This window comes from Camelina sativa, chromosome 14 (assembly GCF_000633955.1).
Source record: "Camelina sativa cultivar DH55 chromosome 14, Cs, whole genome shotgun sequence".
Classification (NCBI taxonomy): domain Eukaryota; kingdom Viridiplantae; phylum Streptophyta; class Magnoliopsida; order Brassicales; family Brassicaceae; genus Camelina; species Camelina sativa.
In genome coordinates this window covers 19,273,995-19,289,655 of record NC_025698.1, presented here as the reverse complement: position 1 = coordinate 19,289,655, position 15,661 = coordinate 19,273,995, and the positions used below count along the sequence as shown (strand labels likewise).

Below are 15,661 nucleotides of genomic sequence, written 5' to 3'. Positions count from 1 at the left end.
AGGAGCAGACTTGGGAGCCTGAGGCGAGGATGAAGGCAAGGTTTAAGAAGTGGTATGAGAAGCAAGCCGCGACTTGAGCTTGTCTAGCCTGGTCCCATCTGTAATTCGTGGCTGGAGCGGGAATGGAGTATTCCATCCCATCTCTCTTGTTTACTTGGTCGCTTGGGGTGATTGGTTGTGCGATTAAGTAACAAGATGAGGTGGTGCTCGGGGTACAAAGTTTCCGTGAGGCGAGGTTTTTGGAGGAAAGTTTCCTGAAATAGAAGTTTCCTAAAGTGGAAAGTGGTAAAAGTGGAAAGTTTTATGTGAGTTAAAATTTGTCCATTTAAGTGGAGAGAGCCTTGGAGGGGCTTATGTGGCCTTAGTGGCAGACTTTTTAGTCATTGTGTGGCCTTAGTGACGGTCTTTTGAGAAATTGTGTGGCCTTTGTGGCGGGCTGTTTAGCCATATGTGTGGTCTTTGTGACGGTCCTTCAGGACAGATGGTCTTTGTGACGGTCCTTCGGGACAGATGGTCTTTGTGACGGTCCTTCGGGACAGATGGTCTTTGTGACGGTCCTGTTTAGGACATTTGTTTGGTCTTTGTGACGGTCCTGTTTAGGACATTTGTTTGGTCTTTGTGACGGTCCTGTTTAGGATATTTGTTTGGTCTTTGTGGCGGTCCTGTTGAGGACATTTGTTTGGCCCTTGTGGCAGTGAGATGATCCATGTGAGGTCATGAGGTATTCCAGTGAGGGGATATGTGGTTGGTAGGGCATTGAGATGTCTTACGCGAACTACGGAAAGGGATCCTGGATAGGGATAGGACTCAGATGTGTTCAGAATTGTTTGCTCTCGACTCTTGGGGGACTTAGGTTCTCCTAGTACTGCCATATTCTGAGACTTTGTGGCTTGGGAGTATGGCTGGTATATCGACTTCGGATGACGATCTGGGGGCGCGCTGTAGGGTGGCAACCCGAGAGACGAGTATTGGACTTCCTTATATATTATGGCATGCAGGCTTGGGCCTGATGAGGAGCCAATATTATGGCATGCAGGTTTCGGTCTGATGAGGAGCCAATAAAACTCAAGGTATAGGCCTCTGAGTAAAGGAAAGTCCAAAAGTCGAGAGCAAATAATGCTTGGAGCGTGAGTCTATCGCCTAGAGGTGACCTTTCGTAGTTCGGTCGGAGGGGTGCCGGCTGTGGAGACGGTTGCACGGGAGTCCTTGGCTGATGGTTATTCGAGATTCGGGGACGAATCTATATTGGTGGGAGAGAATTGTAACATCCGCGAACCAATTGTTGGTTTTCTTGGATGGGTGTCGATCGACACCATGGTGATGTCGGTCGACACCAACATTCTCTAGTTCGACCAGTTCGATTTAATTGTCGATTTGGACCGGTTTGGTTTAGGGAAAACCATTGAACCAAGGTTTAAAAGGCGGAAAACGACCTAGGGTCGTGTTTTTGTTGTCTTACGCCATTTGAGAGTGAGAGAAAGAGGAGAAAACAGTTTCTAAAGGTTCTTGAGAGAGTTTGTGAGATTTCAAGGTGTTTTTGGTGAGATCTTGTTGTGGGAGTGAGGATCTAGGGCCAGGAACGTGTTAGAAGGTTGCTGGGAGTGTAGGATTCGTTGCTGTTGGTCCAAATCGTCCTGCAAAGAGGTGAGTGCATGACCATGGCTAATCTAAGCCTTTGATTTCCTTGTTCTTGCTTGTGTGTTGTTGTTTTGTGTGTTTTCTTGCTTGGGATTGGTTGCTACAGGTTTCTAAGGATGTTTCCGGTTTGGGTTTTGAGTATTGGGTGATTTGGAGGAGTTTGGGAGCGAGATTCGACTCTCGGCTTCGAGCGGATCGCGATTGCAGAGGGAGTGTCGATTGACACCACTTGGTGTCAGTCGACACCACTTGGTGTCTGTCGACACCAGCAAATTGGGCATCGATCGACTCTGTGGGGTAGTGTCGGTCGACACCAAGGCCAGTGTCGGTCGACACCTCCCTTCCAGCGAGACGATGGCTGATTTCCTGGTTTGTATGTTTTGTTTTGTTGTTTGTTTGGAACATTGGAATCACTGTTGCTTGTGTGTATAGCCCAGTAGATGGGAAGATTGCCTCACTAAGTGTTTATCAAATACTCATGCATCTCAATATGTGTTTGTGGTGCAGGTAAATGCAAAGTCTGATCGTGGAATCAAGGCGATGAAGAGGAGGATGTTCTAGGGACTCGATTGTATGTTGTCTGGCATTGTTAGGTTGCTAGAGTTGGGTTTTTAGGAACATTGTTAGGTTGTCGGTTTCATGTTTTCTGAAGTTTGATTATTGGTTATACTATTATTGGATATTTATTGATATTGCTATTTCCGCTGTTGTCTGTGGTTGTGGATAGGTGACTAGTGGGTATGGGACCACTAGTTGTAATTTATATTAGATTTATATTTATTACCTATTAGTTAAAAAAAAAAACGGGTCGAGTCGTTTCAGTTTATTTGAATATTTTTTTTGTTTCTCCATTTGACTTTGAAGTGTTAACAAATTTTCTTATGCATAATAACTAAGGTTTTTGGGAATAACAAATTTCTCACAATGTTATTTTTATTTCTATTAATTTGCAGGACATGTATCATAAAAAAAGATGAATACACAAATGCAAGATAACAACAGAGATTATATAACATTAGATCAACTAAACAGAAAATGTTATATCGTCGAACGATAGTACGTCTTACAAGAAAGTGGGAAGCAAGAAATTTCTAAAAAAACAATGAGCTCATTGGAATAATTTTCTCATAAAATAGAAAAGAAATTAAGAAAAATATACAGAAAATTAATAATTCTAAAAATGTAAATACTCACTTCTATATAAACATATATCGTCTCATATTATTCATCTAACAAAATAATTAATTCAAATGTATTACTTTCAACTTTGTTTTATTGGTCAAACTTTTTAAATATGAAGACAAATTTTCTTTATTTTTTTTAAAATCAAAATATACTCATACTTTCTACTTTTTCAGTTTGGAATAGGTAAGATTAATATGTTGACCCAAAAAAATGGAAAATTAATATATGCATCTTCTTTTTCTAATACTGTATTTTAAAATTTATTGTAGTTATTTTAGATTGTTTTATTCAATTTATATTTTCATCTTTGAAATGTTTGAGATTGATATATTATCGTGCTTATATTTTTTTTTACTATTTCATTAATTATGTCAAATTAATTTTCTTCTAATTTCTCAATCTTGATTGGTTGGTCATAGACCTTTTTTTTTGTGCAAACAAAATTGGTACCATTCATTCAATCTCAAAAGGAGATAAAAATGAGAAGGTCATCAACCTAATGGTTGGATAAAATAGGCTAATCAAACACAAACCGACAACAAACATAGATAGATTAAAAAAACATAAATCGTTATTGATAGATCCATAGGAGCTTGAAGACAGAGGCTACATCACGGTGTGTCAAAGAAACTTTCATGAATACATTGAAAAATTTAACATTAGTCACTATCAAAAGATTTTGTGATGTTGGAAAAGGGACTTTAGTTTCATTGGTTGCTGGAGCAAGCCACTTTGAGATAGCTAAAAGACGTGAACATGTTCTCTCCACACATGAGGAGGGCAGAGCCGAGATTCTCTCTATGGTAGAGAAGGTTGGACAAAAGGTTATCTCCCCAAGGGAGGAAGGTGGGAGAGGCTAGATGCAAGGTTATTCCCCCAAGGGAGGAAGGCGGAGCGAAGGTTCTCTCCATAGTGGAGGAGGTTGGACGCAAGGTTCTCTCCATAAGGGAGGGGGGCAGAACTGAAGATCTCTCTATGGCTAGTCATACACTTTTGTGATGTAATTTATTTTTTATTCAAAATATTTTTTGAGCCAATAATTTTAGTGATTAAACATTTATGCAAAAGTGAAAGTAAAGAGATATATAATAGTTGGCTTAATTTGTTCATATAGACATTTTCTAGGTGGTGGTAAATTATATATTGGTAACATACAAAATATCTAAGTGTAAAAAATACACTTTCAATGGTAACATATTAATATTCGGAAAAAAATTAATCTAAAATAAAAAATAAATTTAATCGTTAGACATTCAATTTAGTAATACATTTAACTATCTCTTTCATCCTAAAACCATAATTCACTTCTTCATGAATTAGAGTTAAAATTTTAATAACAAAATTAATATGAGCATCATATGAAATAATATATATTGTTTAGTATTTCAAATTTAACAATAAAAATAATCAGTAAAAAATTAGTTAACATCCACAAAATTTCTGTAAATCCAAAATATCCAAAATATTCTTCTTCTTTTTTTTTTGGACAAACAAATATTATTATTCTATATGTCATAATTTTATAAGTAATACTATTGTCAATTTTCATCAATTAACCAAAAATTCATTCTTACAAACTCATTTTTCTAATTTTTTCCGAGGTTTTTCATATTACTACATGCACTAAAATCTTTAAAATAAAACATGTAAAACTAAACCAATACACATCATGTATTGAATTTTTTTTTAAGTTCATTATTCTTTCAAGGTTTTGTGTACTTACTTAGAATAAAAATATATATTACAACGATAAATAAAATTAATATCCGACTAAAATTATGTTAAATAACTTATGTTATTCTTTTTAACTTTGTTATTCATTATTTATTGATTAATATACAAGCTTAATAAAATATTTTTTTTGCTTACACATGCCAAATTTTATTGAAAACACACGTAAAATACAATGAGCATACAATGAAAAATATATTGATTTTGTTACTTTTTCTTTTTGATTTAGAAATGTATTTTTTTATAATATAAACATGTAAAATCCTTTAAATATAATTAGCTATCCTACCACTTTATAAAAAGAAAAGAAATTTGTTTGACATGTGTCAACATCTAATCAATATATTTGACATATGTCACGATCTTGTTAATGAGTAAATTTGTAATCAAGCTTTATATAATAAGATAATGATAACTCCTCTAATTTAATTATTTTAAAGATGTAACTTTAACCACTTCTTAATTCTTATCCTATTAATAACCATTCTCAAATTCTTAATATTTTCTTTATTTTTTTATTCTTTTTTTTTGTATGGGTTGAAAACTTAGTTAAGATATCATTGCAAGATTTTGATAGAAGCAGATAAAAGGCTTAATAATATTTACTTAAGTTTTAACTTAAGCAATGTTTATTATGAAAGTAAATCGAAGTTGCTTTAGCTTAATTCTTTGGTTAATGTCTATATATTATGTCTGAGATAGTTAGCGACGCTAGGACTAGTCGAGTGCGACCTAAATGGATCGAGGATACTCTCTGGAAAAAATGGTTGCGCAGTGGGATACTGAAGAAACAAATGAAAGGAGTCGAATCTATTCCAATGCTCTTATGTCAGACCATAATGGTCTCGGTCCTCACATGCACTTATTTGGGCCAACATCGTATCAACAAGTCAAACAAGGCTTGGTGAGTAACTTATGAAACTTGGGAAACTTGGGAGACCGGTGAGTCTTGGTGAGGTTTTCAAAGAGACACATACAAAGCCAGATGGTACGTATGTCGATCGAACGGCCGAGAAGATCATTACAACTTATGAGAAAAACTTACAAGCTAAGATATCTGAGATCGAGTCAGATCCTTCATGAGCTTAGGAGCTCACATCAGAAGATTAAACGACCATCTTTTTTCAGGTAAACTTACATTTTTCACAATCTATGTTTAAAGAGTCTTTGACTTTCATATTCTCTATTTACAGTTTCACTTTTTCATTTCTCAGTCCATTGAGAAGGATTCACGAGGTAATATTTTTGGACTTTGAAGCCTCAAGGATCATCTTCAGGATCTTCTCAATGGCAAGAGCTATCAACGAGGAGAGTCATCATCGTTTGTAGTATTGCAAGAGCAAAGGAAAGAAGCTCATCATACAATTGAAGAACAAGTTGCCTATAATACAAAACGTGATGCTGAGATTGCTGCTCGTGAAGCAGAACATTCCAAAGTTGTGGCTGAGCAACAAAAGAAGATAGAGCACTTGGAAAAGTACTTTTGCAAAACTGATCCGGCCTTTGTCAAATTCCATGAGTCTGAATCAAGTGATGCATCCATCGACCCTCCAACATAAAGAGCATCTCCTTCTTAGTTTACTTCTTAGGCTACTTATCTATATTTCTTAACTTTAATGAACTTGACACTTTGGGATGATGTGTTGTTCCTTGTCACTTGAGAGAATCATAGTTTTAGATTGATCATTTTGGTTCTCTCTTTTGGTTATACTTTTTGTTATAGCTAATGTGGTGTACTTATTACAATTATGGTTAACTTTTGGTTATTAAAAATGTGATTTTAGGTTTTAATATGATTAATTCGAATTATAAAACAAAACAAAAAAAAAGATTATGGTGTTTAATCACTATAGTCGTCAAACCAGTCATTAAATCTGGTTTTAAATAGTCGCCATAGAGTCGCCAAATAGTTGTCTAATAGTCGTCACGTAGTAGCCATGCAAAAACCAATCATAAAATCTAGCTTTAAAATAGTCGCTATATAGTCGCCACATAGTTGCCTAATAGTCGTTACGTAGTAGCTACATAGTCACAAAATTTAACGTCTAAATCACAATTATTCTCAAACTAATCTCTTTCACATCCCAGTAATCGTTAAATTTTCATTAAATAGTCGTAAACGTTATCGACTACCTTACGACTACTCGTAAACTACGCCTGTTAACATTTTATTAATTGTAAAATTGTCATCAAATAGTCGTAAATATTTACGACTACATTACGACTATGTTTACGACTACGTACGTTAGTCGTAACATAGTCGCTATATAGCGACTATTTTACGACTGAATTTCTTACCGACTAACGATTTATGACAACAGTCATTAGTCGTAACGTAGTCGGTAAATGTGGCTTAGCAACTATTTAACGACTATTAGTGCAGTCATAAATTGCCTGTCTTCTTGTAGTGTGAAAAGAAAAACATAAACTGACTTCCTAAAGATATTTTAGGAATAATTGAGTTTAGAAATATTGGGAGAGATAATTTAGGAACTTAATTGATTTTATTTAGTTATTGTGATCGATTAGGATTATTCAATTAGTGTGATCGATTTTGATTTTCCATATTTAACTTAATGTTATTTTGTGCAAATATGTATGGATCAGTTTTGTAAATATGTTTTTAAATAAGTTAAACTTAAAGGGTAGAACCCAAAATATACTTTAAAAATGTATATATAGATTCATGTATGTTTGTTTTGTTCTTAGAAATATGGACTGTTTTTTTTTTTTTTTGTTCAAAAGAAATATGGACTGTTTAAACAAACTTTTTGTAATATAATCATCAGATTAATTTTTTTGACTCTCTTTTTCATTCATCAAAATTGTAATGCATTTTTTAAGAGAAATACCCCAAAATAGCACTAAAATAAGTTTTATGGACAATTATAGCACACATTCCATAAATTTCCAAAAATAGCACTACTTAACACATTAAAATATTTAAAATTAATTTTTAGAATTTTTTTTTTTAGGTTTGGATTATCAATTTCACATTTAGGGTATATAGTTTTGAGGGGTAGGGTTTAGTATTTTGAATTTAGGATTTTATTTTGAAAAACTAATTAGTGCTATTTTTGGAATTTTAGAGATGTTGTGCTAAGTTTGGAATAAAAACTTATTTTGGTGCTATTTTTGAGAATCTCCTTTTTTTTAATAAGAATCATCATTTTAACCCTTAAATAGTTTAGGTTATATGATAGTTTATATGAAAAACATAAATTAAATATATGAATATCATAGTAAATATTCACTGTTATCATTACTAATATGTTGTTTACTGTCAAATGCTCAAAAATGCAAATGAAAACTATTATCAAAGTTCAACAATAAAAAATGAAGAAATTCAAGAGATATGTATGTACAGTCTAATTATGTTTGAATAAGTGATGTATTTTGGTATTGTATGATTTGAATTAAAAAAAAAAGTGTCAAAAATGCTATTGAAAGTGAAATTTATTTGTTATGCTTCTTTTTTTTTATAATTATTAAATAAGTTTAAATTAATTATCATAACATAGTATACAACAACCGGTATATCACCTAGTTTAACTTATATAATATGCTTACATTGTGACAAACAAGAAACAACAAAACCCTTGAATATCACAAAATAAGGAAACACAAGGGTAAAAAAAAGATTAAAATGCAGAATGCAGTAACCAAGTAGTACACCTGAGAGAGATAAATGACTAAAAATGAGTGGGGGAATATAGGGGAGTCAGAACAAGAACATCTGTATAATGTCTGATCCGCTAAAACTGTAACAGAAACAAGAATAAGGGTCATTGTGTCCACAGGACAATGCAAAACAAAGACGAATGAAAAGAGATGCAAAAGAAATAAGAAGAAAAAGCTATTAATTAATAGTAGTGTTCAAGAAAGCGGTCTAGGCGGTCGCCTAGGCGCCGTCTAGGTGCTAGGCGCTCAGCAGACGCCTAGATGACTGCCTAACCCGCTTAAAATTACATACATTTTATTTTAATATTTATTTTTGATTTTTAAATTACATATAATTAAATTATTATATTTTATATCTATATACATACTTATAAATATTTATATGTTGTTAATATAACTTAAATAAATGTATTTTTCTTACCATTGTTTATAATTTATAAATTTTTTATTTTTATAACATATATTTTAATATAATTATATATATAATGTTTTATGTTGTAAACGCCTAAACCGCCTAAAAACCGTCTAGGCCCCGACTAAGCGTTCTAGGCACTAGGCGTTGGGTCACCGCCCAGATTCCGCCTAGCGCTTTCTTGAATACTGATTAATAGTGAGTCTTCTTGTTCGCGAGTGCTTGTTGGTTCGCCTCCTCTTCTTCTCTTTCCTTTTTGAATCCTGCAAGTTGGTTGAGATGTGCTAAACTTGGAACAAAAGAGCCACAACACACAAGTGGGCAAGAAGCCGCATATTCGCTGAAGTTGAGAGATGCTCCTTGATTCACAGTTTCGCCAAGACACACTTTTTTAACGTACCCATCATCTCCAATGATGTAAGCTGCATCCTTATAGCGGGTCATTTCGGATTCGTCAAAGTGAAAAACCACGGCGACTTTCTTCTCCTCGTCTATGAAGAAACTGCCACCGTCATAGTGAAACTGAAAACCAGAACCATAGTGTTTGTTCATATCAACTTTTAAGAAAGGGTTCCACGACAGAGCATTGGGCTCAATCATAGTTGTAACCCAAATCTCCACCTCTGATCTATCCACGCTCTGATATAATGCAGCGAGTTTCTCGTCTCTAAGAGAAGATAGAGCTCCAACATCGAAACGAAAATGCTGAAACGGGAGAGGAAGAGACTGTCCGAAGCTCTCCGTTGTAAAATCAAAACAGAGTATATAGTCTGCCGGCTCTGGTATCTCTCCATCCTCTTCAAATATTATTTTGTCCTTAGCAATAAAGTATGTGTTTCCCTTCAAAGACGCACCGCGTTGATAAGAATCTATATCCCAGTGGGGAGCGATATCAAGAACCCTCCATGGATTAGAGCTAAAATCATAGATTTCGTACCCAAAAACGTAATTCCTGTATATTTCATGATCATCCATGTCGATGTCATGATCATCCAAAAACCTCAAGATTTTGTGGAGTGAATCGTCGGGGGAGGAGACGGGGATTATTGCTGCATAGTTGGGTGCCCCGGTAGTTCTAATCGTGATAGAAAGGATCATTATGAATTGCTTGCTATGGAATTGTCGGGGGGAAAATAAACCCAATTTTCGGAGATAGGTAAGATACATTTTGAAGCGTTTTCCCACAGATTTGATGGCCTTGTTTGAGACTCATGCTGGAGGAAGTAAGACAGATTGGATATGTCGGGGGTTGGGATTTGAGAACACGTTTCAGATAGATGCAGTTGGCCAGAGTTGAGGATTGTGGTTACTGTGGAAGTCTGTTGTTGGTGAGGTCAAAGTAGTAGATTCTTCGGAACAGTTTATTCAGGTTAAAATTGTTAATGGCTTGGAGGTTTTTAATCTGGTTGTGATATATGTGGCTCCAACTGTTAGTCGCCAAAGTGAATTATGGGCTAAGTTGAAAGAGGTTATTAGTGGAATCTCTGGTCCGCTGATGATTGTGGGAGATTTCAATACGATAGTGCGGGTAGACGAGAGAACGGGTGGGAATGGTCGGCTCTCAGCAGATTCGTTGGCTTTCAGAGAACGGATCAACGATCTATCTTTAATTGATTTGGGGTTTCATGGGAATCAGTTTACGTGGAGGCGAGGGTTTGATGCTAAGCATTTGGACCGGGTGTTGTGTTGTGCGCAAACCAGGTTACAATGGCAGGAAGCAACAGTAAAGCACCTCCCTTTTCTAGCTTCAGATCATGCGCCTCTGTATGTGCAACTTCCGCCAGAGGTTAAGTTGGATCCCCGACGAATAAATTTTTGCTTTGAGGCGGCATAGCTCACACATTCTAGTTTTAAAGAGCTTGTGTCCACATCCTGGAATGGTTAGCTAAAAACTCCTTAAGCACTCTTGGAGTTACGGTCAGTTTTAAGAAAATGGAATAAGGAGGTTTTTGGAGATGTTCAGAGGCGTAAAGAACAGCTAATGGGGTAGATTAATGCTGTTCAGGATTTGTTGGACATTAATCAGACATATGCGCTTCTTGCTAAGGAGACTGAACTCATGAAAGAGTTTGATGTTGTTCTGGAACAGGAGGAGTTGTTTTGGTTTCAAAAATCAAGAGAGAAATGGATAAACATGGGAGATAGGAACTCAAGGTTTTTCCATACTTCCACGATTATTCGGCGAAGGAGAAATCATATTGACAGCTTGAAAGATGATGAAGGCAAGTGGATTTCTGATCCACAGGTTTTAGAGAAGCTTGCGATTGAATTTTTCACACGTTTGTACTCTGTGAATGATGTTGATGCGGTAGTAGATTGTTTGCCAAGCGTTGGTTTTCCAAGGCTCACTCAGGAAGATTGTTTGTGGTTGAGTAAATCAATCACAACTGAGGATATTGAGAAGGCGGTTCAGAGCATGGGGAGTTTTAAATCTCCTGGACCAGACGGTTACCAACCTAAATTTTATCATAAATGCTGGGATATTTTTGGAGATTCAGTGGTGAGGTTTGTGCTAGGGTTCTTCGACACAGGGTATCTACCACCGTATACTAATGATGCTTTACTCGTTCTGATTGCTAAAGTAGTTAAGCCGGATCGGATAAACTAGTTTAGGCCGATTAGCTTGTGTAATGTCTTATTTAAGACTATTACCAAGACCATGGTGGAGAGGCTTAAGACTTTGATGTCGAAGCTTATAGGGCCAGCTTAGGCTAGCTTTATTCTCGGGAGATTAAGTACAAATAACATAGTGGTGGTACAAGAAGCTATACACTCTATGCGGCGGAAGAAGAGCCGAAAAGGATGGATGTTGTTGAATCTTGATTTTGAAAAGGCATATGATAGGATCAGATGGGATTTCTTAGAGGACACCCTGTTAATAGTAGGCTTTTCAGAAATCTGGGTGCGTCGGATATTACAGTGCGTTTCGGGGCTATCTATGAGTTTGTTATGGAACGGTGAGAAGACAGACTCTTTTAAACCGCAGCGAGGATTAAGACAAGGGGATCCCTTATCTCCATACCTATTTTTCTTGTGTATGAAGAGGTTGTGTCACATGATAGATTTGGCTGAGGTTGATAAGAAGTTGAAACCGATAAGTCTGTCTAGAGGAGGACCAAAGCTTTCTCATATTTGTTTTGCTGATAGCCTCATCCTGTTCGCGGAAGCATCAGTAGCTCAAATAAGAGTGATCAGGGGTGTGTTGGAGAAGTTTTGTATAGCTTCTGGTCAGAAATTCAGTCTTGAGAAGTCGAAAATACTTTTCTCAAATAATGTCTCCAGAGATTTGGAAAAACTGATAAGTGATGAAAGTGGAATCAAGTCAACTAGAGATTTGGGGAAGTATTTGGGAATGCATATTCTCCACAAGCGCATGTATAAGGATACATTTGGAAGCATTTTGGAGAGAGTTTCATCGAGATTATCTAGGTGGAAGAGTCAGGTTCTTAGCTTCACAGGTCGGCTGACGTTAACTAAAGTTGTGTTATCGTCTATACCAATACACTCCATTTTGACCATAATCCTTCCACAAGCTACACTAGCTTGTTTTGACAAGGTTTCTCGATCATTTTTGTGGGGTAGTACGCCAGATAAGCGTAAACAACATTTAGTGGCCTGGGATAAGGTTTGTTTGCCTAAATGTGAAGGAGGCTTGGGTATTAGAGCTGCCAAGGATATGAATAAGGCACTTATAGCAAAGATGGGGTGGAGATTAATAAATGACCAGGATAAACTGTGGGCAAGAGTGGTTAAAAGCAATTATAAAGTTGGTCATATCCAAGATACAACGTGGACTGGAGTGAAGAGTAACTCACCTTCAACATGGAGGAGTGTGGGGGCTGGCTTGCGAGAGGTAATTGGACCAGGTCATAGTTGGGTTATTGGTGATGGCAGAATTATAAGATTTTGGGTTAATAGGTGGTTGTCGGCTGATACGCTTGTAGGAAATGGTCTAGATAATGTTTTACCCGTGAATGAGGTGGTGTTGGCAAGAGACTTATGGATAGAGGGAGTAGGTTGGGATATGTCTTGGATTGCTATGTATATTCCTGAATATAAGATACTGGAGTTAATGTCTGTTGTTGTGGATAACTTCACGGGGGCTCAGGACAGACTGTCATGGGGACTGACATCGGATGGTAAGTTCACTGTTTGTTCTGCATATCAAATGCTCATACAGAATGATGATCCCAGACCAATTATGTCTGCGTTTTTAGTCGGATATGGGGCGTACAAGTACCAGAAAAGGTACGCACTTTTCTTTGGCTTGTCGGGAATCAGACGCTAATGGTGAATGCTGAATGACACCGTAGACATCTGAGTGATTCGAGCATTTGTACGGTTTGTAGGAGTATAGTTGATACAATCCTTCATGTCCTACGGGATTGTCCGGCTATGTACGGTGTGTGTCTGCGCTTGGTTCCGATGCAGAAGAGGTCTGTGTTTTTTACTCAGAGTTTGTTCGGATGGATGTATGATAATTTGGGTGCAGGTAGGACTCAGGCAGTTTGTCCTTGGTCTATTACATTCGCAATGATAGTTTGGTGGGGTTGGAAGTGGAGGTGTGACAACATTTTTGGTGAACAGGGTAAATGTTGGGATCGAGTACGATTTCGTAAAGATCTTGCGCAGGAAGTGGCCATAGCAAATCATTCAACTAGGATGGGGCAATAAAGACCAGTAAGGGTGGAGAGGATGATAGCGTGAGTGTGGCCAGACGGGTTGGTTGAAAGTGAACACTGATGGTGCTTCTCATTGTAACCCAGGTTTAGCTACCGCAGGGGGAGTGTTGCGGAGTGAGACAGGGGAATGGAGGGGTGGTTTTGCGCTTAACATTGGGTGCTGTTCAGCTCCTATGGCTGAGTTGTGGGGAGTAAACTATGGTCTGTGTCTGGCTTGGGATCAGTAGGCAGGTCGGCTGGACTTGGAGATTGATTTGGAAATGGTGGTGGGTTTTTTGAAGACAAGGATAAATGGGTATCATCCGCTGTCTTTCCTGGTACGGTTGTGCCATGACTTTATGTCAAAGGACTGGATAGTCTGGGTTTCACATGTGTATAGGAAAGCTAACTGTCTGGCAGATGGATTAGCAAACTATGCGTTTTCACTACCATTAGATCTTAATACTTTTTATTATGTTCCAGATGAAGTGGAGCCTCTGTTTAGGGCTGATCTTCTTGGTCACACTCAGTCGCGAGAAGTTCTTTTGTAATTTTCATTCTTTTTAATAAATAATGGGTGGCTTTAGTCGTCCCGTCCCTTACCAAAAAAAACAGTAAGATAGAGATGTTAGAATAAACAAACATAAAAAAAAAGTGTATGTGCTTAAGAATCTGAACTTGTTGAAGAATATGACTCATCCTTACCTAAGGTGCCATATGGTTTTTATTTGGTTTATTAAATCTTTAATTTTAAGATCTCTTGTACTTCTTCAACCCGAACTCTCCAGATTATTAATGTCCACAAACTCATAAGCTTTACCGTCTCCCATCGGATCGTCTCGCTCTGATACAAAGTTTGATACGTGTAGCTTATAGAAACTGAGATCTCATTGATACTTTGGTGAATTACAAAGAGTTTGAATATTTACTAGTGGAGCTCCTCCCACTCCTTCTATGTTTCCTCACCAAATACATAGAGTTTGATAAACTTCTCTTAAAAAGTCTAAAACTATTTGGATTGAAACTTCAGACAAAATTGTTTATATATCGATAATATTTAATTTTAAATACAAAATAATTGGTTTTCCTCTTAAATTTAATAAGATCATACTGTCACTATAAAAAATAAATTACAGCCAATAAGATTACAAAATGATTTTAAATATTATAATAAAAAAAATTATTTATATTAACAATTCCTTGAATTTCATTTAGTTATTAAAATTTTATAAGTCTAACATTAATCCTCACAAAATTTTACCTCTATTACCCTTAATGAAAAATACCCTTTTGAAAAAATTGGACAAACATTTTTCTTCTATTTGAATTGCAGAAACGCACCACATTCTTTCTCAGACATGTACTCTTTTGCCATTAACAAAAATCCATTCTGGACTTTTTTATCCTTTTTTATAATTTTTAAAAATTATTAAAAAATTAATTACGAAAATATATGAATTAAAAGTCAAAGTTCATATAAAAAATGGCAAAAAATATAAACGGGTTTTTATAAAAAAAAATCTGTCAAGAATAAACCGTCTTAGTCAAAACCCTAAAATTGTAGAGGAAAGATATAACTTTCCCTTAAACGAAGAGAGGTGGGCGCGTGAGTTCTACTCGCGGCTCTCTCCTCTCTCCTCCTTTCTCTTCTTCTGATCACAACTCCGTGCACCGAGTGAAGGTTCCTCCGGCGATTCCGACGTTGAAGAGGAACTACTGGTCCATGGCGCATCATCCGTAGTCCATTGCACCTGCCGGCGAGGTCACCAGATCGAAATCAAGGGGGTTTGTGGCGAGGAGAAGCTTCCGCAGGACAATACCGGTAAGAGCTCTACTGGCGGCGTGGCTTTGCGGTTAGAAGAAGGTAGTTCTTGGCGAGGAATGAGAAAGATACGGCGGTTAGATCTGAACGGCTGGAGACGCAGGAGGTTTTTTCACGGCTGGTGGTTTGACGGGGGAGGTCTACCGCCGGAAAGGCAAGGCTAAGCCACCGTCGATGGCTGTTTAGATCTACTCCCTACTGCTCTATCTCTATCAGACTGAACCATGGCTTCCGGATTGTAAGATCGGTTTCTTCTTCCTTCTCTTCACAACTCTACGATGGCGGGATGGTAATGGTCATGTGTCACCTTCTCTGTTTGAATCCCGTCTTCCTGGCTTGCCGGTGGTCCTGGGCCGACGAGTATCCGCAACTTCGTGGGAAGGCGGCTGCACTAAGGTTCTCCTTTGCAGATTAGGGTTTCTGGCTCATACCGGTTAGCTACCGGTTAAGTTTGATATACCCGGGTTAATTTTGGTCTTTGTTACCTGGTTTGGTTTGTTGTAATCGGACTGGGCCCTAAGGGGATAATTG

At 37.0% G+C, this 15,661-nt stretch overlaps 2 protein-coding genes across 2 annotated transcripts; one reads left to right on the top strand and one right to left on the bottom strand.

The window, feature by feature from the left end:
* On the bottom strand, nt 8,840-9,745 carry LOC104743782 (putative F-box protein At3g20030). Its single transcript, XM_010464829.1, has one exon. The coding sequence runs from the start codon at nt 9,743-9,745 to the stop codon at nt 8,840-8,842; it is 906 nt and encodes a 301-aa protein (XP_010463131.1).
* On the top strand, nt 10,355-15,294 carry LOC109128707. The gene is made up of 9 exons (XM_019235552.1): nt 10,355-10,433; nt 10,533-10,564; nt 10,674-11,228; nt 11,492-11,604; nt 11,693-12,895; nt 12,997-13,049; nt 13,140-13,235; nt 13,414-13,530; nt 14,990-15,294. Exons 1-9 carry the CDS (start codon nt 10,355-10,357, stop codon nt 15,292-15,294), a joined length of 2,553 nt encoding a protein of 850 aa, XP_019091097.1.

Bases quoted from the DNA above. Each gene is read 5' to 3' on its own strand.
- LOC104743782 (XM_010464829.1), bottom strand. From the start codon at position 9,745: ATGATCCTTTCTATCACGATTAGAACTACCGGGGCACCCAACTATGCA.
- LOC109128707 (XM_019235552.1), top strand. From the start codon at position 10,355: ATGGCAGGAAGCAACAGTAAAGCACCTCCCTTTTCTAGCTTCAGATCA. The intron at 11,605-11,692 runs GTGAGAAGACAG...GTGTATGAAGAG, and splicing joins TATGAGTTTGTTATGGAACG to GTTGTGTCACATGATAGATT. The intron at 12,896-12,996 runs GTACGCACTTTT...TACGGTTTGTAG, and splicing joins GCGTACAAGTACCAGAAAAG to GAGTATAGTTGATACAATCC.